Genomic DNA, 27,895 nt, shown 5'->3' on the forward strand with positions numbered 1-27,895 from the left:
ATAACAATAATAAGTATACAATAAAATGAAATGTTATACATACACAAAAATGTATCATTTCTACTATAATAGAAACTGGCGTTATTTCATATCAGACCTTATTTATTGTCAATGCATAAAACACTTTATGAATTCCATGGCATTTCTATTATTGAAACTTAAAGTTTCACTAAAACTTATTTTTCTACTCCAAACAACTGAGGGGAAAGAAACTTGGCATCCATATTGAATACTAAAAACAAGCCATGGTCGGAGTGAGACTCTATATCTTATCGAAAATCGTGATGGTGATGATGTGATACATTTTGATGAAAAGTGTATTTTTATCATTCTAATATTTTATATAGAACGCTAAAATCAAACAACAGTCAAAGATGAAAAACGTGAACAACCCGAAAGAATTGAAATAGAATCAAAAAATATATATAATTTCAAATGTATAATGCATTTATTTTAATTTATTTCGTTGGGCAATCGATAATTGTCAATAAATACGTTCACGTTTTTCGTGATAAAAAAAAAAAAAAAGAACCAAGCTTAAAAAAAAGTATAAAAATGCCGTTATATTGTTATTCGAGTGAAACAACCAGATAAAGCTTTAAACATTATATTCTCGGAATAGGATTGCAAAAATAATAGGATTATATTGCGATTTAAAACGTTTAAAAATAGAGAACATTTATTTGTACGAAATCGTGTTTTTAATCTGTATGCAATTCTCAAAATTTTAATACAGTATATATTAAATTAAATGATTTCAATAACACACCCATATAGTAATTCAGGTTTGCTGTTTATTTTAACTCCCCTTCTCGTCTAAAACAAGATTTTAAGTCATAACGCATTATTCGTAAGTGATTGTCAGTTATTCCTTCTCAAAATCAGCGAGTATATTAGCAGTTTCTTATACTATAGTTTCGTCTTTTGCGCGCGCGTACTAATTTTTAGTATCGCCTCAAAAACGTGTATGTAAATACACACACACACACACACACACACACACACACACACACACAGGTTTGATTATACATAATATATTATATTGTACGGGCTATGGATAGAAACCGATTTAACGATAGAATAATAGGTATAACACGCGCGCACTCGCACTATACAGGTATGCGTATTTTTAACCAGTAGCATAAACGCCGTCGGGCACAATTAGCCGGCGGTGGAAGTCGACAAGTTTACCTGTATGTATATATGTATAGTATATACACATAGATGCGCATGAATGTGTCTTATGTATATGGGAATATTCAGTGACGGGCTAACGAGATATCAGAGGCGTGCGTATACGTACGAAGACGCCGAACGTTGCGGCGGAGGTGCTCGGGTATATATACAGCATAAACACATATTATATTAAATTGTACGCGTGATGCAGTGTAATCGACGAGTACGCGCCATATAGGTGGTGAATATCGTACGTAACGAGAAGAATCGAGTGAAGAGAAGCTGCGTCGGGCCGTTGGCTTATTTCGTCTCAAGGACTCCGATCACGGACCGTGAAAGGTTTGCGTCTCCCATTCACCCCCCGTAACCCCTCCCACCAGCTCGACATCCTATATTATTTATATATAGGTATACAATATACGCGCGTCTCCGTATATGTATGTGAGACTGTCTCTATCAGTCGCCTTCTACTTTAAACACGATTTACTATATACTATATATTATATATTATACTCTCCACTCGTTGATAATCATATTTTTTACTACAATAATGAATGAAATCGAATCGACGGCGTGGCGTCGGCGGCGGTGGGAGGCGATATACGAAAAGAATGAGACAACGCATAAGACTATAATATATATATTATATTAATATATTGTGTGTAGCTGTATATACGTGTATGTGTTTTATATGTGTATATATATATATATATATATAGGATATAGCATCTCGATTCACAAGACCCGGGCAATAATTAAGGCATTGTATAGTAATCATCAGGCCTCCGGTTGTTTAATGACCAAACAGCGCATAGACAATGGGTCTCGGGTACAAAATATATATATTGTATATAGTATGTGATCGCGCATGTGTGTGTGTGTGTGTGTGTGTGTAGTCTACTAAAATAAAGATCCTGAGCTACTGGCCAGGAAGCCGATTCCGAGCCGTCATCATCATTAATCAACCATATTCTGGCTGGTTTAATTTAATCAACTTTAATAACATTTTCGAGTCTACTCGCACTTGTATACCTAATATGTATGTATAGTATGTATATTGTGTTGAACAGCATTACCACGCCGCTATTTACTATATTATACGCGCTGGCAGGACCGCCGCCACGTATATGGAAAAAACGGGTGGCCCGACCGGCATGCGGCAGTTACACTTATCGGGTATACTTAGACGCGCCGCCGCCGCTACCGTTGACTTCCATAGTCGTTACAGGTAATACGCTAATACAATGATGTGTATAGAAAATCTTACAAATCTGGTTGAAAAACACACAGTGCACGTTTTACCAGCTGTAGAATCGAATAGCGATGCGTATATTATATACGAGTACCTATAGTTTAACCATTAATTACGGAAGTACCTACAACACAGCGGCACTATAATAAGCCCGGCGGTGACGATTTTAAGTTCGATTATTATTAATTTACTGGTAACGAGATAATCCCATTACACCAATATCATGAAAAAATATCTGCTGCCATAAAAATTGAATAACAAAAAACTTGTAGAACGCACTATACCTATATACAGCGAGCGATTTAAATTAATATCAGTAAAGTGCCTAAATGGACGTGGAAATATAAATATGAAACAGTACTTATAAAATGTGTTTTTTCTTTTTTTAAATCAGTAACTTGACTGCACAAGCACAACAATATCATAATATTATATACACTAAGAACGGTATTCGATTTCAAAATATATATAAAGGATCTGAAAACGAGAATGCTTTGTGAAAAGGAAACAATTTTAGACCATTTATATAAAAACGTTTTGATAATGATGCGATAATTTAAGTAAAACCACGATGTACGATTAAAAACACCACGTCAAGGATGACGAGTAATTGAATTTACAACTGCTGTTTGACGGGATTTCTGATTTCGACCGCATTTTCTCACACTTCTACGGCGGTATAATAACAACTGTATAGATTCTATAATTATTATTTCTCTCCAATAGGTATAGTCGAGATTGTTGGATGTCGATTTCCGGTGGGAACGCTTATAACATCATAGACGAATTAAACGGTAAAAATAACTAAATAAATAAATACAAAAAAATATAATACCAACATAAAATAACTATATTAAATATTGTATATGTATACCTATAATAATATAATATTAACGTTAAACAATAATCGTTTTTATGAAAAGTTGCGTGCGATGGAAATTCACATTATACACGTATGCATGGTACATTTTTTATAGTTTTATAGAAATACATACATATCAAGCATATATCATATTATGTACGTTTACAATATACCTACATATGTTGATGCCTTCGGGGGAGTAGCGGAAAAAACTAAAAATTAAATATAAAAAAAAAGAAAGAAACTGGCCCCGAGGTCGAGGGTAGTGTATATTATATATATATATATATATAAAATATATAAAAAAGAATAAAAAGAACCGTTTTTCTTTTCTTTTATTTCGTTTTCGTATCTCCAAAGATTATCCCGAGGTCGCGCGCGTATCCTTTTATGTACCTATATATAAACGCGGTGAAAACGTGAATATTTATCCCCGAAATGGTGGTGGTAGTGGTGGTGTATATTATAGGTACCACCGTGGGCGCGTAATCAAAATGTCATTAGCAAGATTACCCGGGGGCCCCTGAGCCCTCCACGACGCCGACGTTTTTAATACGCAACGATTTAGACGCACGGCGGCGGTGGTCCCGTAAACGTGCGCGTGCATTGTATGAAGAACATTGCGCTACTGCTGCCCCCCGCCGAAGGGTTGAATGTGGTTCGCGGGGGTGGTTTTATATACGTCCGGGGTAAATCCAGTTACCTTCTCTTAGGTTACAACAGTGTGTATGTGTGTCGGTTGTAAAATAGTAGTAGTAGTAATAATAAACGAGAATCGATGCCAACAATATCTCGACACATTAGAAACCTCGGGCGGCTGTGTTGTATAATATAGTATAAGATGCGCTTATACAACGGCGTCGGGTCGTAGAGAGTCATTTGCGATGTGAATTATACCGATTGAGGGGTGTACGAGGTAGATACTTACAACCAAGGTAGTTATATATAAGAACAAGGACCTATATAACCGCTCCTCGCCTCTACGGAAAGCCTAATTTGCGCGGGCACATGTGTCGCCGCTGTGAGTTCGATTCCGATTTGTAATATTTTATAATTATTATCAACTACGAAACGTTGGTCAATGGTCTGTATCCTTTTGGAAGTCTATTAAATTATCCGTACCTACATAATAATATTAACGCATATAGACGAGAATACGAGATACATGCAATGGCCGACGTCAGCTATACGAACCATATATACAATATATAATAGTATATATCTAATAGCAAAGACGTTTAGAATTTAATATATATATATATAAGCTGCGTACACTGCTGCAACAGCACTTTTAAGATTTTTTTTATTCAGTCACATATCAATAAAATATAATACAATATTTCATAAGTGTATACGTATATTAAATCATCTATATCAAGGTAATAAGAAATATAAATACATTTATTGCTAGTAATGCGTACAATTGTGCACAAATTATTGCCCGGGGCATTATAAGACGTATACATATCATGTACGTAGGTATTTTTTTTCTAATTAATTTACGGAAATAGATTTATAGAATGGTTTTAAAACTAGCCGTAAGGCTTTTAATTATTCCCATTTAATCTATGCGATAAATTACCTTATTATGTTATTTATTTCACAATTCGTTGTCTTTATATTATATAGTTACATTATCATTTGTCTATACGGTTTTTTATATTTATATAACTAAGGACTGGGACATCAGGTTTTTATGTCTTTTACGCAGATAAACTACGTTATAATAATAACATGTTATAATTTATAATTTTGATCAAAAATTAAGTCATTTATAATTAAAATACAAAAATTATAAAATTAATGTAACGTTGATCTTCTTGAAACATGTGCAATATTTTACAAAATATAAATTGGAACATATTATACATGCTATATGTGTCTCAAGTTTCAATTAGAGAATCCGAAGAGATATTATTATAACGACTAACGAGTACGATATGTAGATAATAAGTATAACAAGGTACTAGAGTAGAACATTAGACGTAAAAACCTTATTTTTAAATATCTTATTGAGGACGGTGTTTTAAGTTTGATCGAATACACAATATTACTTTACGATGTGCGTATTATAAAGTCACTCAAAAAATATCGAGTGAAAAGACGCACAAATACATAAAATAGCGTAACCGAACAAAAATCAAAGGACGTTTATGATTGAATATCTATATTATATATTTGAAAATATTGCGAGTTGTTTACAATACAATCAATTATGTGATGACAATATTTGATGTTGAATTTCAACATGGCGTAATACACACGGAGAAGGGAGAAGGTCATAACGTTGTCAAGATTTAAATTAGATTAAGTAAAATAATGATTGGTTTAATAAAAAAAAAAAAATATTTTTTTTTTAAATTTTGTTAAAAGTGTTTAACCACATTTATTTTAATAGAAGTAACTCCAAATATACTAACTGATTAATTCTGTGTACGATAATTTATAGTACTGTTTGCGATATAATATAAAATATAGGGAGAGGAATCGTTGCAGCGGACGAATAATAACATAATATATTATTATTATACACTGATGGCAAAACCGGATTACAATTTTTGCCCGTCGGTAGTGTGTTGCGGAATGGTGGTGATGGCGGAGGAGGAACGAGAAAAAATCCTAAAAGAAAAAATCCCACGGATGCGTTTTTGCGCGGTTTTCTTCTGCTGCGGTGCTCGACCCGGCCGGGCTGTCGGCGGCGCGCGCGCACACGGTTTGACGGGCGCGTACGCGACATGCAATATGCATGAGACAACCGCGACGACGACGACGGACCGGTTGCTGTGGCGGCGGCGGTCGTCGTCGTCGAGCTTAATTACGCGGACAGTAAAAACGAAAAAAAAAACCGAATGAAAAACATAATATTTTATTTCCGACCAATCGGACGACGTTCGCGTACTGGCCAATGGGGTGTTGACGAGTGACGAATACGACACGAAGTATGTGCGCGTGTGTATATACTTATATATTATATTATATAGTACGAAAGAATCACCGTTGAACCTTAAAGGAATAGAATACGCGTAACACCATGTGTTTTAGCTATTTAGCGTTGAAATTGAATTTGCATAAATTAGCCTAATCCAAGTTATACACCCTGTATGACGTACCTACGCTAGTTCTAACCTGAGAAGTGTTCAGAATTCTGAGATATGTGTGTGTGTGTGTGTGTGTGTGTGTGTAAGTGAATGGGGGGGGGGGGGTGAGATTACGTAAAGCAAAAATCAACGACCGGTCGTCAAACAATGCTAGAATATTTATTTGCATAATACGGTTCAATATTTTTAATCATAAATTAAACACCGTACCACCTATTATGGAATTATCATAGAATTATCCTTTATCATACAATTATACGACTATGGGTAAGTAATAGGTACCAATAGTCTAGTGACAGAGCATGCAATTTGTATAGCCTAAATTGTATTTTAAGAACCGTCATATTATTGTAAAAACATGGCTATTTTGTTTTATAATATTTGTATATTAATAATTATTTAAATGTTGGCTTCGTTTTTATTGAAAAAGAATAGGATGTAGTCATCCTCTGCAGTGTATCAATATTTTATATTTATTTATTTATTTACTTATTATTCTATACGCACTTTGCGAAAAAATGTTTGAATAGTTGGAGATTGAGGATTTTAAAAATCGACAAGAAAGCGTCTATAAAAAAAAAGTTTGGGAAACATTGTGCTTGATCTACGCGGTATAATATGATATACCTGTAGTGTTGCAGTGATATTTTGCAGTACATTTCTTAAATGCTGTGCGTATATTATAATATTTTCACCAACGATCGCGTATTCCGACAGTAGGATACTATGTGTAATAGTACAATTTAATCGTTGTGACAGTTATTTATCGTGATACTTTATATCTATACATTGCGGCAGCTATATGTCGTTCTTACCCGTTGATCGAAGTCTTCGTCATGAACACGTTCAACACGGATGACACCAGCGATTGCCACACTTGCATCAATAGTCTGTCGCTCTGCTCAATCGAATCATCCAGGAACCGTTCGGTGTCTGCGTCCGCGTGCATCTGCACGAAACTTAAAGACACGTCGTTGTCCAATTGGGATTTGTCCACAGAGTACCACTATAAATAAGAAATAAAAACGACTCGTGTTACTATAATAAATACACACACACACACTTATGTATATATATATATATATATATATTAGTGTATCATTATAGTCGAGACTATATACGGTTTGACCTGGCTTGGGGGATATTGAGACGGTTATTATAATAATATATCCTTTAAATAAACAAGAGGTTTTTTAATGCTATATTGTATCGCCTAACAATAGCAAAAAAATATATTCAAAAAACGTGTAATTATTATAAATTTATATAAATAATAATAAAAAAGGGAAAAAATGGTTTTTCAAATTTAATACGCACATGTAATACATCATAACTGCTATATATCCGTGCAGTAATTATATATTATAATGGTGTTTACCATTTCCTTATTTTCCGTTGGAACTTGGGGTAGTTACATAATATATAAATAATAGCAGAAACGATAAAATGCATACAAGCTGAACTATATAATGGGGATGACGACAAGCCATTTTTTACGACCACCGATCATATTATTATGTCCATTGTAATCTACTGTCACGTATAATATGACTAATTAGACATCGGCGTGTGTGTAATCATACACGAAACACATGGCGAATAAGAACGTATGTACTCATGTATACATGACGTATATTATTTATTGTTTCTATTTCATTTGTTCTTCTTCGCATTCTTTTGTTTAACTCTTAACTTTGGTTTACAAAAAAAAAAAAAAAACCTGTGTTTATACGAACAAAAGACCATTTTTTGTAAAACGATCCATCGTGTTTGCTTGTTTTAATGCTATAATGCAAATTTAATTAATAATAATAAAACCTATTCTTATTCAGCACTAAATTATACATGTATACACTTAAGCATAATATAATATTGTGTATTAATATTTGTGTAATCAACAATCTAAACATTTATGGACTTACGGTGTTCTTAAGACACTTATAAACCAATTGATGTAAACAACATGACATGTCAATAGTGTTGTAAGTATTTGCAACAGTTATATTATATTATGTTTGATAAATATTCTAGATTTATTTTTAATTTATTCTTACATTTTATAATACTATAACAATATCTGCACGCAATGACCTTTACGAAGTTGTTAAATAAAGAATTATATAAAAAAAAGCACCATGATATAATATTATGTTAAAAATAATACTATACATATTATAAATAACTTTGTATAAATTATCAGTTCGTATATTTTAGATATACTGTATTTTATTATTAAAATAATAAGTAAACACATAAACAATTCGTTTAAAATTCAATACGGGTTATAGGGTTAAGATTTATGACAATTTCTAAGCAGCGTTCTCAATTCAAAACTTTACTATATCCAATAAACATACAAACTCAAATTGAAATATTATAACTGTAAACAATACGTGATGTAAATTATGAAAGCATAAACATGGTTGTTCGTTAACCTTATATTATAATATACGTGTTATTAAAACAAAAATAAATAATTTAAATTTTTTCCTAATTTAATACAATATAAAATATAAATACAAATCATAATCAGAGATCTATGCTTTCATTTTTGACACGCAACACCACTGCAACATGATAAGAATGATTATTTGACACTCACGATGACTAGTGACAAAACGCCATATGATTACTTGAACATTATACACTTATTCCTATAGGTTTTAAGTTGTCCGCTGAATTATAGGAAATCATTTTTCAAATATTTACGAGCATGGGGATCGTATGATAAACTGACCCGATGAATCACCCTATACGAGGTAAATATTTCCTAAAATTCGCAAGTCCTCTTTTGCAGTGTAGTAATGCCAGCGGCCTGGCCTTTATCCAAATATTCTCACATACATATACACACGATCTAAATGTCACTTAAAGCGGATAAGGGTTAATCATGATGTGTTGGCACGTATACGGCCAAAGAATTTTTACGATGTCCATAAACCATGCGGATGGACAATATAATAATATAATACCATTAATATGCCCTCGATATACAATAATAATAATAATAATGATAATTTATTAGCGATATCTGTGGTGAACGTTAAAAATGAACGTGTCTTGCGGCAATATTGGAAATTAACTTTTTAATTCTTTTCCCCTATAAAATACAATATCGTTACGAAACCAACACCGGGCGCGCGCGGTGATTACAGAACAAAGTATATAGTGTTCACGGAGTATAATATTAAGAACAGAGAATATAGAAGAGAATATAATATCACGGACACTCGGGTTCCAGTTACTCGGTTGATGATGTACTCAAGAACTGAGTTTTGTCCTAGAAACGTACGGAATACAATTAAATATATCTGTTGCACCTTGCACATGCGAGCAATATAATATAACGTGTATTTATGTAGAGTCGGCCTGGTATATACATGGAGTATAGGCGGGGGATTTTAATTATAAATCAAACTTTAGAAACCCGGACGAAACGAAAAGGTTATTATTTATTCAATAGCACAGAGCTATAGGGGAGAAAGGAAAAACCCCTATATCAACTTTAATACGAATTATTATTAGTTTTAATAATTGATCGGCAGGCGAGCTCATATTATGTAACATGTGGGAAATATGACCAGCGGTTGCTTAAACATTTAATTTTCCGAGAAAAAAATCGAGTCGACGACAAATGAAAAAGAAATAAAAGACACACATACACATAAATGTATAAATATATATATTATAATATATATATATATACATACATATTACACACTCATTAATGTCAGTCAGTCGGTCAGTCCCGAACTCGTTAAGGACAAATAATAATTGTTACCTGCATAAACATTATTGGCAATAAATGAATAGGTTTTTCATATATATTTTTTTTTATTTTATAACAATACAACTTTATGCCAAAACAACAACTGTCAACAATAAATATTAATGGTGGCTTAAACCAGTGAATTATTATGGTTTAGATATAATTGAAGGACAGTGGGTTGGAATTTTAAATTATCTTCCCCGGCTCTTAAGAATTCTGAAATCCAACAGAATTGTTTAAAAAAATCATAAATTAGTTGTATTAATATGAACTTAAAAAATGTAAGTTTTAGGTAGAATAATTAATTTAAAAAAAGATCAAAACTGTACGTACTTAAATGATGATATATATTCCAATTTAATATATATATATATAACGAAATTACTTTTAATTTTCACTTAAAATTTGTTATTACAAGTAAAATATAGTAAGATAAATGAAGTATCTTTATCTAAAAGCATAAATAATGTTTTCATTCTTTCATAATTTTATTCCAGTATTATAATACCTAGTATAAACCCACTTGATAAAATAATATAAATAAAGTATCTGTAATTATTATTTTATTAATTTATTAATTAGACAAATAAAAATAAATCATTTTGATAAATTCGCCATTTTAATGAAAAATAACTAAGGAAGAAAATAAAAAATGTATTATTGTCACGGTATTCCATGTTATTTTAGTTATCTTATTTTCTCGCATGCATATAATAATTATTATAGTAAACTATTTTAATCTTCTTTTTATTATATATTTATCAAAAACATAAAATATTATACACGTAGATTAATATAAATTATAAATAATATAAACTTAAACATAATGTTTTTAACCAATTTATCAACAACTCTATACCTTCCAGTAAATGAATAATAAAAAATATAATTTAGCACGGCTCCGAGATAGGCAAAATAGATACAGATATGTTTCATTATGAACACAGTTGCGTGCGTATAGAACACTTAGGGTTTTAACATAGTATTTAGAATTAATATTATTAATACGAATATAAAACAAAAAATTTTTACTCAAAATTATTCAATAAACATAACATTTTCAATAATAATTATGTTATTAAATATTAATGTGTTATAGGTACTTGAGAGTCATTTTGATGATGGTATATTAAACATTGTTTAAATAATACTAATATATATATAATGTATTTATTACTTTATAGTCAGTGGTAAAAATTATTATAATTAACAGTAATATAATTAATGTTTATTTTAGTAAATAACTCTTATTTAAAGTTTATATCTAAATATATTGTGTAATTAATCACGTTATGATGGTAATTTATCATCTAATAATATATATATATTATTGTTGGTTAATAGTAAAATTACGCTATTTTCTTCAAAGAAGTTATTATTTAAATTTAAGAAAAGTCATTAGGAATAAAGTAATAACTATTATATGTGTATAAGATTGATAGACTGAAAATGAGAAAGTAGTATTTGACTTTTATATAATTGGTTTTGCAATAATTGTCGTTGACCAACAATAATTTTTTTTATTAATTAAGCCACATTAAAAATAATTCATAATAATACTATAATAATTATAACTATTATATTTGATGTATAATGTACGACTAATGCCGACCTAAGAATAGCGTTAACAGTTTAATATAAAAACAATAAGTGAATGTGTAAAGACATGGTTCACGGAATGAATATTCTCTAGAGAAGCTTCGACAGAATTATACAATATCAGTTAATTAAAAACTATTGAGATAAGAAATCATTAATTATTTATAGTTATTACTTATTATTATATTTATTATTTTTATAATAATAATTATAATATTATGTATAAATATAATAAGGTTATTGAGTATATTCTACTATTTGAATGCGCCGTAACTATTGATTGCAACCTGTATGTAACACCCGTTAACCTATATATTTTTCGGACCGTCTAATTTACTTGGACAACGCGATAATAATTATGCGCACGTTAACTCTGTTCCCTAATTTATATACCGTTGAAAAATGTTCATATATATATATATATTATAAATCAATTTTGATCATTCGTAAATTACTGCATTGTTCGCGTGCGTATTTATGAATACAGACAAATATTCGCTGGTTTGATACACACACACACACTATATAATAGTGTTTACGCGCGCATACACTGTACAGCTGCCCAAATGAGCTTATGCAATAGTTATGGCGGCTACATTCTCGGCGACACGAGGTCCTCACTAATAAATAATCAAAACTTTATTGTAATCCAAATATATAAATATTCTTTGCGGTAGTTTTTTTTTCTTTTTTAATTTTAATTTTTATTTTTCGTGCGTGTTACCTTTTCGGTTACACGGCAATGACTTGGCAATGTCGTAAACAATTGAGGGGTGGGGGAGAGAGTCGAGAAATAGAGGGCGGCCCTTCATTAGTACAATCTTGTTTTTTATGTCATTAACGATGACTTGGGCGAATTTAAAAATAAAAAGAATGAAAATAATAAAAAAAATATAACACATATAGATACACTATATAGGTACACTTGCGCCCGAGCATGTATATAATGTATTTATGTATGTGTGTGTGTGTGTGTGTGTGTGTGTGTGTGCGTGTATTGTATGAGCCTCCGAATCGGAATGAGCGCACAAACGCGTGTTAACGAATGGGTCGTATTGTAGATCGTTATTTTTCTGAGTGAAAGGAATTATCATGCGTTTTCAATAACACAAACACCGAGAGTATTATTCAATGAACAACATAAAAAAACCACTTTTCGGCATTTCTCAGTGCATTGTTTAATTACCCATAACACATTGGGACTTGGGAGTACCTTTATGCGTACACACATCGCATATACATCACACATTGCGTGTGTATAATATAGTTAATCATCATTTCGTCGGCATCAGTCCGACCAATCTCACAAGATCACAGCACGGCAGTGAGCAAAAACTGCGAAGATATGTGTCTGCCGTTGCAGCACCTAAAGACCGGTTAATTGACGACAGCATAAATACGAAGTTGAAAAGAAAATATTTGAGACGTCATCATCGGTTCAGTGAGTAATCACATTTTATTGTGAATATTCATCAAAAATAATTTTCCGCCGAACCATTTTTTTTTTAGTTCTCGATTTTTATTATTATAATCGTTTTTTTTCAGGGGAAACATCGAACAGTTTTATTATATTACATATTTTATATATTTATAATCATAGTATGATTTTATATGGAAAAGAAAAGCATTTTACTCAGAAGTTTTCATTATTGAAATGATTTTACTTTTCTTCTACATATTGGAATTTTATTACTATGAGAAAATATCTGTGTATAAAATAATATGCTTAACAATAAATTTAATTTTCACTTTTAAATTAAAATATTTACAATAAAAGTAATATCAATATACAATGTACTATATTTGTGATGTCTTATATTATGATATATTTGTATATAATAAATAAAAAATATATGTATAATATATACAAATAATATTTTCAATGATTGATTGCATACCTAAAGATTACACATTTAAATATTTATTATATATTTTCATATAGTTTCCTTTGTTATCTTTATATTCCTTTTTGTTATTATTAATTATACCAAAAAATACCCTTCAAAAAAATCCATAAACGAATAAGCCAAAATACCATTAGTGTTCTTAAATTATACTTGGCTAATGTCCTAAAATATGATTCATAAATTATAGAAAACGAAAATAAAACCTTTTTCATTATTTTCCTTAAAGGGTAGGTAATACTTATTATAAGGCCGGAAACTATTTTATCATCAGAAAAGGCCATGCCCCTTTTTTCATTTATACAAGCGAATGACCAATCAACAATAATTATTATACATTATTAGTCATTATATTGTGGTACTAAGTAGTAAAAACATCTGCTCTCCTCAATGGCCCCTTCATTTATAATAATTTAGCATGTACACGACGTTTCGATTGCATATAATAATAATTAAAATAATTATTATCGCTCTCTTCGTAAAACCCATTGAGAACAATTGAAACTTAAATTACTATTACCATCCCCATAAGATTCGCAATCGTGATCTTCGAGATGATGAAAATTACTGCTCTAAGATATTTTGCACGATTACTTGGCTAACTGGTTATAAAATAAATATCAGTGTTCAATATAACATCACCAACAACGTCATATTAATGTGTATAAAATGTTTAATGGTTCTAAAAAGAAAAAAATATTTTATTTAAACTAATTCATTTTATAAATTAGAAAAGTAGTAGTTAAGTAAAGTATTTATTCTATAAATAGAAAATTGTAAAAATACACATTTGGTTTTTTTTAACACAGTGTTTATACATTTAAGAAAAATACAATCGATTTTACATTAAGGTATCGTCAGTTTTCTTTTTTTGCTTTCTTAAATCATTTTTAAGGGTCCCAATTTATGATCACTTACTTGTCTAGATAAAATATATTATATTGTTATAGTTGATCATTACAACTTTTATAGATATTATTGTTTTGAAATATAATGTAATTATTTACTATTTTATGTAAGTAATGTGAAATGTGAAATTTTCAATATTAATCACATTTCTACGTTACACATAACTTGAAGGTATAATAACTATGGAATATAAACATACATAATAAAAGTTAAATAATGCCAAGAAATGATATTTAGTTGTAAAAAGTAATAGGTATGCATAGTTTATAACTAAACAGTTTTTACTAACATTTTATAGTCTCTATAAAAATATAAATATGAATAATAATTTATTTTTTTCTATAATATCCACACAAATCTCAATTTGTACATAAACTAAGAACGATTTTCATGCATATTCCTATACACGGGTCACGACTCAACAATGCTTTTTAACTATTCAAAGATGAAATAACAGAAATAAAGAAACGGTTTTGGTAGTACGAAAAACGGTATGCGCATATATTCCCCTTGTTGTTGCAGGCGGGCGTGTCTGGGAGGGGGTGCCCATGGCATGGCGGGTTAGGTCTTCGAGAACAATATGCGTATATGTCGAGCGGATGGATATTAAAAGGCACACATCGATCCTGCGGGATAGACGTCGTGGGCGAATAGGAGCGAGAAGAGAGAGAGAAAAGGATAAAAAGGACTCCGAAGGCGGTAAAAACAAACAAAATGACGGCGGCGGTGATAGTAGTGGTATAATGGGCAGGCGGGTGGCAGAACGTTTATAATGTATGCAACAGTCGACTTAAACCGATGACGGAGCGGGGTGGTAAAGGGGACACACACGCTCTCATATGGATGTATATGTATAAATACACATATAAGAAACCACCCGGCCCTCCTGCTCGGCGTATATTCCTTTTCGCCATTCCGCCACCACTTGCGCACCGTCGCTGTTTCTTTCCTCTTCTTTATCAGGCGACTTGGAAATTGCGGGATCCCCGAAGCGGAAAAATCCAAAATCTCGTTGCCCGAATACATACACACACGCTCACACACATATGTATATTGTATGTACACACATGCACACGCTAACACGCCGGTGGAGGAGAACGTGAGGCGGCAACGGTGGGGAATTCAAAGTTAAAAAAAGCCCGGAAGGGGCGGAGGAACCAAAGAGCTGATTGGATCTCTAACGGCGAAAAGGAATTACGGATAAAAAAGAAGTAGAACGTATACACATATACAAACACACGCACACGCTCGAGTGGGCGGAGAGTGTGAGCGAGCGCGCGCGCTCACGTGTGTGTGTGTGTATGTATGTGTACAAGCGGATTGTGTGTAAAGGAAGAAAATGCGAAAATGAGTTTTTCCTCGGCAATTTTCTAACGGGGCTCAGACGTCATGCACACATACGGGTCGTATCAAGAGCGAGGGCGACGGCAAAGCGAAGAATATATAGCGTGCGGGAGATGGTCGGCGGGTGTGTGTATATGTGTGTGTCGGAGTTGGTAAGGGGTGGTTAAGGGTGAAGGGGAGGTTGAAGAAAAAACCGAACAGCAGCGGCCCTGATGAACGCTCCCTCCGCCGCCCGTATATACTTATATATATATATGTATATATAAGGAGAATGCGCGCGAATATTACCTCTCCACTACACATATCAAATCTCATTTCGCACATGCACAATCGCAAATTCCCGGTCGCTCGCACTCGCGCGCACCGCCAGTCGTCGTCTCTTCGAGAAGGGATCTCGTTTCAATTTCTCAGTCACCGAACCACGGTTGAATTATTCTTAACCCCTCTCCCTCTACCACTCGAACTTATCCTGTCCACCACCATAGCTCAGAAGAGAAGGTATATAACGGCGGAGGCACTATATAGTGCACCGCTATACTACGCTATACACTGGTCGTATATACTTATACCTATACACACATGCGCACACTAAAGAACACGTTGGAATCAATTTTGGACAAGTGGGCCGCCGGCTTTCTATGAAAGTTTTATAAATATTTGTGTATTCATTTCCTCATAATATACATATACTACATATGGGATCCATAATAAACGTCAAGCTTTGCGTTGACGTTTTCACCAACTCACTATAATATGTGCGGAGAAAAATATTAGCCATTTTTTTTTATCTATTTTAAAAAAATTATTGAAATAAAAATAGAAAGATAAAAATTGACCGTCCATATAAAAAATTGATCAATATTAAACGATTACAAATTGATTTGTAATAAGCAAATGTAACATATTATATCATAATATGTCATATCCAGTTAGTTTTAAAATATCTATAGGTACTACAATAAAAACTTCTTTAAGACACTTAAATAATTGTATTAAATATTTAAATATTATATTTTTGTTAATACGTTACTTATAAAGTTATAAAATATTGTGATAGTATAGTTTAGTTTTTGTTAAACTATAAGAGTGTAAAATACCTATTAATTTATTTCAATACACTTATATGATTTTAAATTAAGAAAAACGTTAATGAGGTTCTAATAAATATTTATCATCAAAAGAACACCGAATATGTATATTAGACAAAAATCTATGTATAGTATTTATTTTATGCACAGCGATAATAATTAATATATTAGTTTATTAAATTAAATTATAAAATATAACAAAATATATCATTTGTAAAACACACAGTCAAGTGTTATACATGCTTAAATAATAAAATATTTTCAACTAAATGAATAATGTATTACAAATATCTATAAAATCGCCGTTGTACTATAACAATTAATATTATAATCACAGCACAAATAAAATAAATTTTGAACAATATTCTATTTATTTTGTAAATTTTTATATGGATTTACACTTTTTTATTACGGTTTAACTCGTTTAGTTTTAATTGTCAAAACATAAATAATATTTTCTAATAAAAATATAAGGTAAATATATGGCATCTTTTAACAAAAGTTTAAGTGATTTAATAAATATTTTGATGATAAAATGTAATTTTGTAGTCTAGACGTTATGAAAATTAAATATATTCAATAATGAGGTGTTTATTCAAATGTATAACATATTATATCTACAACGAATAACAATCGCTTATATTTTTAGAATATTAATATATACGACATTTAAAAATGTAAATGTTCGTGTAAAACGTATGCGTATTACTTATAACTTATTAATAAAACATTTATAACATATTAAAAATAACTATTTATATAATATGTTAAAATATAAGCATCAATTTAATTATTAAAATACATTTCAAACTAAACAACAAAGAAAATTAAAATAAATCCAAAAACTTTCAGTGCTGATGCGAATCTGCAATTTGAGAGAAGCTTTAAAGTAAAGTCGTTAAATTAACTTGGTAAGTCTTATTAGTCGCTATAAGTTAAAAAGTCTTTAAATAATGCCCATATTTTCTAGTTTTATTTAGCAAAACTAAATTATACCAATATTTTTATACTAATTTGATCAAAATCTAACTTTTGACAAAAAAATAAAAACTTTCATCTTATTACTTATTATTGGGTTAATTTGTATTATCTATACTATATCCGCTAAAACATCAACATTTTATAGTATGCATTTTATTATTTTAATAATAATTTAAAAGTTTGATCACAATAATCACATATATATTTACGATGCTTCAAAATTACATGTATTGTTATCTAATAGATAATATATTTACTTAATTTGCTTATAAATGTAATTGACTAATCAAATAAAATAATTTTAAACATTGAGAATTGTGTTTATATTTTTATTATTAAATATTAATCATTATAAATCATTTATTTTAGAAAAATAAACAATGAACTCTGAATAACCAACGAAAAAACAATTTTATTTGTATGAAACTACAGCAAACAATCAAAATATTATTAAAAAAAAAAACTCACTTGATATAAACTTTTTTTAAATAATTTAATTAGTTCTATGTTATAATTTTAAGTCTAAAAAACAAAGTTTCGGAACATATTAGTTTGACAGATTTCACTTACCCAGTTACCCAACTTAATATTCCCTTTAAAAGCCTTTGTTAGAAATAGGGATTGAAACTAAAACGACGACCCTCTTTTGGGTAAAAAAAATCCGATGATAAAATCAAATGGTCAAGCAATGAATGTAACTTAATAGGTTAAACGTACACAAGATTAGATGATACACGTGTAATTGAACCAAACTCACCCCAGACAGTTTCCCTAAAATCGGCAATAACATGTCTTTTAGTTAGAGGGTATTACACAATTATTGAGTGACAAATTTTTTTCTATAGCAGTCCGATTTCAGCTATATATATATACAATATCTTCAAACAAAATTTCATCAAATTAAACCGTAGGAAATAGATTATGTAAAAATATAAAAAGAAAAATTATTGTACAAATATATAATATTCGAAATTCGATAAAATTGTCAAAAATATTATAGTTAACATAATAAGTATGAGTTGTTATAGAACAAAATGATTAACTAAAAACAGTTTAGTAAGAAGAAAATATAAACTATTCAGTATACAACTATAATTTATAAATAATAACTGATCACATCTAAAACAGTAAATAATAGATAAATAAAATGTATTCAAAAGCAGATTTAATTTAAAACGTTTGTGAGTAATGAATTTTGAATATTTATTTTAAAGTTTATAGTTAATTTAATTAAGCATCAATGTATCATAATACAAATTAGTAAATAATAATTTACAAAAACTCTGGTAAAATGTTAACAAAAAATATAAATAATAAAAATGTATAAAATATTTTAAATAATGTACCTAACATTAATGATTCTAAAATAATTTTAGAAGTTACGATGTGATTCTATTAAGCGATACAATAACATTGATACTTTATATTATAATATATTAATATCAAATGTGCATCGTATTATATAAGTGCTATAAAGTTTCTAGTTGTGCTACAGTCTGCAATATATAATCAAACATTGACTACATTTAATGTCGAATTAATTTAAATAAATTGCCAAACGCCACATAGTTATTATAAGCACAATAATAGTATCGAAAAAAATTAAGCAATAAAATGAAATTAATGGGTTTTACTCAGTAACTGTTTTTTAGCCATTTCATCAATACAAAAGTCCATACAGTTTTAATGATTCATTTTTCCAGCCGTTTAGACATTAATGTTAGAACTTCGGCAAAGATTTATTCTAACCAGGTTGTTTTTATAGCCCAAATCGATTCTGTATGCTAATAGGAAAAATATTCATCCATAATTTTACAAATGCTATTTTCCATTGGCTTACAAAACAATGAGTTTCATTTTATTTATGACATAAAGCAATTCACGAAATATTTCGCTATGCCTGTTTATATTTGTTTGTGTTTACGAGAACTATTTTATATGTAGGTACACCTAAAATGAAATATCGAAAACCATTATCACTGCCTGGACGTGTATATAACATGCGTATAACGTGTCAAAGATTTGAAAAGAACATAATATAATAATCATTTATATGATGATATTTTGTCGATTTATATGGTCTTTATAATAAAAATATTATTAAATATTATTTATAAATGTATCGTTATATTATAATATTAGGCATATTATTTATATTTAGAAGTCAGAACATTTTGTGAGCGAATACATTATATAAACCACGGAATGTCTTACACTTCAAAATGTTGTTTATCCGTTTACATATATCTACTTACACTTATAAATTACCAACTATTATATAATATACGAATTAAATAAACACTTACGGTAGCTTTGTTTAAGTTCTTCAAGGATTCGCTGAGTAACGCCTTTTCAGCTATTACCTTGGCCAATCCATGCCTGTAGTACGAATTCATAGTCCCAGCTACTAAGAAATATGTCGTTTAATAGTATAAATTCACAGCACACTTGTCGTAAGAATCAATTGCATACATCTTTAACATACAAAACAAATATATTTAGTTTAGTAATTAAAAAAAAAATCATAACCTATGAAGAAACGTAGTATTAAATGTATTGAACCATCAATTTTTAAATTCAAAGTATTAAAATATTTGAGCCTCAATGTTATCTAAATAAAATCTAAATAAAAAGTATGAACATTTATTATTTTCTTCGAGCTTGCTTAATTTTTTGTTATTATATATACACCTACACGATGAAGTAAAAATGAATACAAAAGAACACATTTATCATGACTGTAACAAATATACGATTATATACTATATAATATTAAATTCTGATTTTTAAATGATTATTCGAGATTATATAAATCAAAAAACATCCAATCATAAAATAGCTGAAAAATATCCATTTATATAGTTAATTTTTTCTTCTAGGTTATATTAAAAATTATAATCATTGAATTTATTTGGATACATTTAATTTCAAATACATGATGATTAAAAAAAAAAAGAAATTATTTGAAATATAAAAATAGCACATTATTGTAATATAAATAGGCTAAAAAAGGTAAACATTTTAAATTGTAATTATTATTGAAATTATTCTAAATTGTAAATTAACTTTTTGGCTTAAAGATAACATTTTAGAATAAGAAACAAACAAGTAAAAAATTTTGTTTTCTTTTAGATAAATTGTACTCTAGGGTAAAAAAACTATATAGATGATATAATACAACAAATATAGATGAATTACTTATTCTAAAGACGTTATAATTTTACTATTTGTAAGACCATGTAGGTACATTACTAGCATTAATGCTATAATTATAGAACTCTATGAAAAAAAAACAGAAATTAAAAATAATAATTATCATGATTTATGATATATAATAATATTATACACCTAAGTGTTGTACATTATTTTATAAATTAATGTATAATACTTTTAATGCTATCATATAGTTTGTTTATTTATTTTATCAAAATTAATTTAAAGTTTAATCAAAAAATCAACATATGTATATTGCATACTTAATATCTATTATTTAAAAGTTATGTATTTTTTTAGCCTTAATGTATAGTTAATTTAATAGTTATAGAATTGTATAGTTACAATATTATTTCCTATTATATTATATAAATCTACCATCTTACGTAGATGAATAACTTATGAAAGTATAAACCTTATCAAATATCAATTAAAACTAATTCACCGTTAAAGGCAAATATTGGTACAACTAATATCACATATTAAGTTTAACGTAATTTATTTTATAGTACAATCGATAATTCAATAGCATTAATTTAAAAATTGTATGAGTGTTATCTTAATAACACATTAATACATCATATTCTCATATACATATATATTTTTTAATTAAAAGTTAAATTGCGTTGTCTATTAACTTATATCAATGTATAAAATGTATAATATATTCATAAAATCCTTAACAAAATAAAGTGAAATATCCTTCAATATCAGTGAATATAAAGTTAATATGCGCTTATTATTTACTGTCTATAGGAAGACTTAATGTAATTTTGTAATTCAAAAATATATCTCATTATTTCTTTTGCGATGTTTCAATAGGTAATGTAATAAATATGTCAATTAAAAAACGTAAAGAATAATAATCTAGAAGCATTTACCTGTCACGTAGTGGACGTCTGGACAATATATCTTGGTGCTATGACCACCCGATATGATGGAAACAAACAAAAAAAAAAAAATACAATGGACTATCAAGAAGAATACTAAACAATCATGGGATCGTTGCTTCAATATTATATATGTATTTGTTTTTTTTCATTCGTGTTAATAAATACATGACAAACATATTAAATATATTTAAAATTTAAAATAAATAATATGATATGTATAGGTACTCTACGGGGTTACAGACAACACTATGTCACATTGATCAGAAATAGGTTTTCAAGTATTGAAGTAATTAAAGAATGTACATTACTAACTTTATCAAGATTGTTAATAGACCAAATAACACAAATAATTATATAAAACTGAATTATTTATTTTAATTTTTGTAACTACGAGTATATGTATATCTACTGATTTTGGCTTTCATCATGCCTTATACTTAGTTACAATAAGTATATTTTTCTATGGCTGAATTTTTAGGTTTGTATAAATATTGCGTTAATATTTCCTAAATTATAAAACTAGAAAATACCGAGAAGCAATAAGTATACACTATACAAATATAAATATAATTTAATTAAATGAAATAAATTTTTATATGTTTTGATTCATTCTTAAATTTGAATTAAATGAAATCAATGAAAACAAATTTATCAAAATGATTTGTTATTACTTATTAGGTAGGTTATTTTGTATTTTTAAATCAAATAATTAATTTCTTTAACAAATGGCATAACATAGAAGAAATGCAAATACAATAATAATAATAATAATAATAATAATAACAATAAAAAGTACACGCAGCAGTAATATTATAATAATAAATCATTAGCGGGAACCCCAAAAGAGATGTTTACATTATGAGCACAAAAAAACCAACCAACCGATTGTTGAGGGAGAAATGACTTAAGCCCTTTTTCTTCAATACTTCTCCTCGACTCTCTCCGAGTGTATAGATAGATAGTTATTATTAATTTGAATGTTGTATGTTTATTTAGGCCCGATGAGATTAAATCATTGTTACCAGGTGTTTGTTCAGGTCAATACACTTATTTTGTTTAGCTTTTTTTGGTTGGTAAGTACGCGGTGACTTGCAACGGAAGCACTCCGTCTAAGTCTCAGCAAACGAAAGCATATTTAAAAAGAAAAGAAAAAACATTATTTTGAGTGGTAGTAGAAAAATAACTTCCTCCACATGATCATTGACTGTGTAGCCAATGATAATCGCGAGTTATTTCATTTAACGGATATAATACTTTATAAAATATTATATAAAACTGCTCGTGCGAAACATTAGCGCGCGAAAAGCACTGAAAATAATGATAAATAAAACATTAAACGGAAGTTATGCATTTGCATTTGAGACAAATTCACACTCGTAATGGGTATGAGAAAGATAAAAGAAAACAGATTCAATGATGATAATCTAAAGCAATTTTGCTTGAAGTAAATATGTAATTGACTTCAATTGTGTAGAAGAAAATCCATCAATAAACATCTAATCTACAAATAAATTACAATTACAATTGCATAAAGATTAAATTATATTTTTTATTTTGAACAACAATTCTAAATAAAATCAAAACAATTAAAAAGCAAGTTAGCACACTAATTTTTCTCTTTCTGACCTACGTTAAACATAGCAAATTTGCATAATAATTCATAGGTGACAGAGAAAAAACAAATAATGCGCTAACGGATAAGCAATGCTAACACTTTCTTCGATTTAAAATGAATGTTATTCATGTAAAATAAATAAAATCAAAACTATTATATAGGTATGTTTTTATAATCTATATTTTTATACTAAAATTTTCTTTTTGAGCTATAAATTATTTAAAAAGGTAACACAAATTATTGTATACATACAAAAACCAATTTGTTAAATAAATCGTGGACGTTTTTGGATTTGAATAAAAGAATTACTGTTTATCAACAACAAATATATACTTTTGAAGTTGTTATGGAATAAAATTACAATAGTATTGAATAGTTTTATACTTAAATTGAATAATACATTATCAAAATATGAATTACTTAAATTTAATCCCTATGGCTAAATTTATTTATATATTTTTTTACTAATTTTTAATATCATTCAAATACAATTCTAAGACATAAGTATTTTCAACAATAAACCAACAATTAATAGACAATAGTATATCCGTTGTACACACATATCTAATTAATATTAATTAAAATATTATTGATAATTTTCACAAAATGTTTAACATTTTTATTTAAATTTTAGATTAATGTTAATATTCTTGGACATATGATTTTAAATATAACAAAAATAGATTAATTAGAAGAATGAAAATTTGGGTATGCCCAACAAATATAATCTAGATACACTGATTACTTTATGACTATTAATAAATATTAATGCTTAATTATTAAGTATATAAATTTCATATTTTTTAATACAGGAATAAATAATGTACTGTATAATGACTATAATGTACGAACCTAAGTTGTATAAATAGTAGGAATATGATAAATATGACTGTAATACGAGAATGTTAAGAATACTAAAAAAAAAAGCAATTAATATTAATTTAAAAAGTGTTTATCAATAATACTTTATCATTTATGCCTATTAATCTCAAAATACACACAGCTTATAAATTATGATTTAGAGGCTAATCATTTCCTTTTAGATATACAATGTGCCTATATATTATACATAGAACATTTCCGAAATATCTACACTTAATTAAAATAAATCATTAAGAAATAAAAATCAAACAATATTATTTTAAACATATACTGTATCCGCACATTAAATGAACATTATTAAAATGTATTATGTAAGGCTTAATTAAACGCTCCGATCAAAGTGTATAGTATAATGTTAATAATGTTTATAAGTTATTAGAGATATAATTATTTATTTAATATGAAAGTATGAAGTAATCAATAACCGTGTAATATGTTTAGGTACATTGTAGAAATAATAAAATAATATTAATATTCATATCATAAGATGAAAATAATATAATTTAATAATTTTACCAAACGTATACAATTTAATTTTATACTAAATGTGTAGACAGCATTTTCATTAAGGCATATAATATCAAAATATTTAAATTTTTCATTTTTCGTTTCTAATAATAATGGGACGAGTGTGGTAACACTGACCTAGTGTCAACTGGTGTTATTCAAAACGAACGTTCCCGCCGCGGAATGTGTACACGCAACTACATCTTATTCGTAGTAATGTAACAGTAGTATACGTACGAAGATTATAATCTCACACACTGTGATAATACACATTTTACATTGTTAAAATAACAAATTATTTTTAAATTACTATTTTAAGGTATTGAACGAATGCACCACAATGTACAAATACAAGGTAGTATAAACATTACATTTTAGTAATAATAATAATGATCTAATAATTATTAAGTAATAAAGATGTTGCACAAATGAGAAAATCGATAAACTGGGGTTTAATTTAAACAACTTCGTCGTAAAAGATCACGATTATTGAAATCAAACGCGTTTAAAGAAAATCATTTTACAGTAAAACTATACTAAACGAATGATAATGTTAGATTATAATAATCAAAACGGTAAACACAATAATAATATGTCAATATTGCGTATAATAATTGTAGGTACATACCTATTTGATATTTCATATCATGACGTATACAATGTGTACTAGCAATCAACGAATTAACAATGAAAAACTTATACAATATATTCGAAACATTAGCGAAGAGATTATTCTTTAAATAAAATAAACAAAACATGAACTTTCGATCAACAATTAGTTTGTTTTCAATAATTTGGAACTGATAAGAGGCGAGTTATGATAAGATTAACCGGCTGTTAGTCAATTGTGCAGTGGCGGGTGGTGGGTGTCGGCTGGTGACCGTGCAGGTTCTAGGCGCGCCCAGTGTACAATAATTTTTGATACGGTATTTTTTTACATACAATAATTACCGACATTGGCATTGACGTCCTTTTGCCGCCGAACGGTTTCTACTCCCGCTCTATATTATAATAATTTTATGTGTTCATGCTCCTGTAAAATATTGTTTAGAAAATATATTATTACATGGTATCTGTACATTTTTTTGAAGATATATCTACTAAACATCTTGCTGTTGATCTAACCCTCAAATCAGTGACCATAAAAGTTATTATTAAATAATACATTTTAGTGTATAGTTTCAAGTTAAATATGAAAATCTAATAATGTTGTATAGATTTCACAATTATAAAATATGCATGACCAATAAATTAATAAACAAAAAAAAAAAATAATAATAATGAAGCTTTTAATTTAAATTTTAAAATGTCAACTTAAGAATCGACGTTTCGTTAATTGATAATAATCAGTAATTTATACATTGTTTGTCATTATTAGATAAATTTAATTAAATCTGAATATATGTTCGGAGAAATTGCAAATACATAAAAATAAGTTGGTGCCAGTAAAGCACTTAAGCTGTGTATATGTTTACTATGTATGTATAGTTAATTATATATAATATTATATCATAAATCTATCCAACTGAATAACTCAATGTGTTAATCAATTTCAAAAAACAAAATTCCCAATGCAATTACATTGAACAGTTTAATAGCGATTATAGAATATATAAAGTACTTAATATACGTACCTAGGTAATACAGTATATACCTATAATAAAATGTACACGTTGATATACCGCATAGATACGTAAAAAAGTGTATCTTAGCTGTCTTATATAGCTATATATATATAAAAAAAAAATAATAACTTATCGCTTGATGGCGTTTGATAAAGACCATAATTAAAATTAATTTTTAACGAAAACCAGATCGTACGAAATAACACTATACCCAAGGGACATACACGTCATAATATTATAATATTTATATAAAAAAAAAAGTTTATAGTATACAATATATATTAAATATTAATCTATGGTGCAGGCTGACTTCGGCGGAGTCGCGCTTAATAAGAATACATTTTAATAATATTGTTCTTATAATTTATATTACTCAGTGGCGACGTCTTGCATGGAAACTGTATGTCTGTGTACCTGTGTTTACTATATTTTTTCATTCTGAGTTTCACGGCTAGCTATATTTTATCGCGTTTAGGTTGTGTGCGATTATTCGTATCAAATGATGTTAGCTTTCAAATTTCGAATCGTTTTTCGAATTTTATTGTTAGTAAATTATTTGTAGCCAATCTCTAACTATATATAGTATTGTAGTAATAATGGAATAAATGCGCAACAGCAAAACATTAGAATGCCAGGATCAATGATTTATTATATTAAGTATATTAGGTATACTCGTTATTTATGTGAAATAACTGCTAAAGAATTATATAAATATCGATATAAATAAAGAATATACTTCACAATTATTTTATAGGTACCTTGGAACTTATTAATTGGTAATATACCTAACTATACAATTTTATTGTACAACATGTATTAATAAAAACTAACTACTATAAGTAAGTATTAAATATTAATATAGTATAGTATATAATAAATTATTATACATTTTTAATTGATCGTGTTTTATTATTGTTTTAAAAGTTTTAATTTACAAATATAAACAGTAGGTACTGTTGTTTAATAGGTTTCAAATGTATACCTCGCCAATGGTTCGTGCTAAACGTAGTAAGTCTGTCAACATCAATATTGATAATGATATTCTAATTTAAAAATATATTGGTAATAATAATTTATTTTTTTTATTAGTGTAATACGGCGGACTGGACTAATTATGGAAAAAATAGATCACGTTAATAAATATATTATATAACTATATTATTTTAAAATTGTTCAAC

The 27,895-nt window shown here is 28.6% G+C and overlaps 1 protein-coding gene across 1 annotated transcript in view; it reads right to left on the reverse strand.

Moving 5' to 3' along the window:
• The window catches only part of LOC132921703 (protein-L-histidine N-pros-methyltransferase), a 105,116-nt gene extending 79,215 nt beyond the window's left edge, over positions 1-25,901 (reverse strand). Inside the window, 3 exon segments of the mRNA XM_060984872.1 lie at positions 7,204-7,394; positions 20,289-20,456; positions 25,721-25,901. Coding sequence (XP_060840855.1) covers positions 7,204-7,394; positions 20,289-20,378 — 281 coding nt within the window. The 5' untranslated portion in view covers positions 20,379-20,456; positions 25,721-25,901.
• Between the last annotated feature and the right edge of the window lie 1,994 nt (positions 25,902-27,895).

This window comes from Rhopalosiphum padi, chromosome 2 (genome assembly GCF_020882245.1).
Source record: "Rhopalosiphum padi isolate XX-2018 chromosome 2, ASM2088224v1, whole genome shotgun sequence".
NCBI lineage: Eukaryota > Metazoa > Arthropoda > Insecta > Hemiptera > Aphididae > Rhopalosiphum > Rhopalosiphum padi.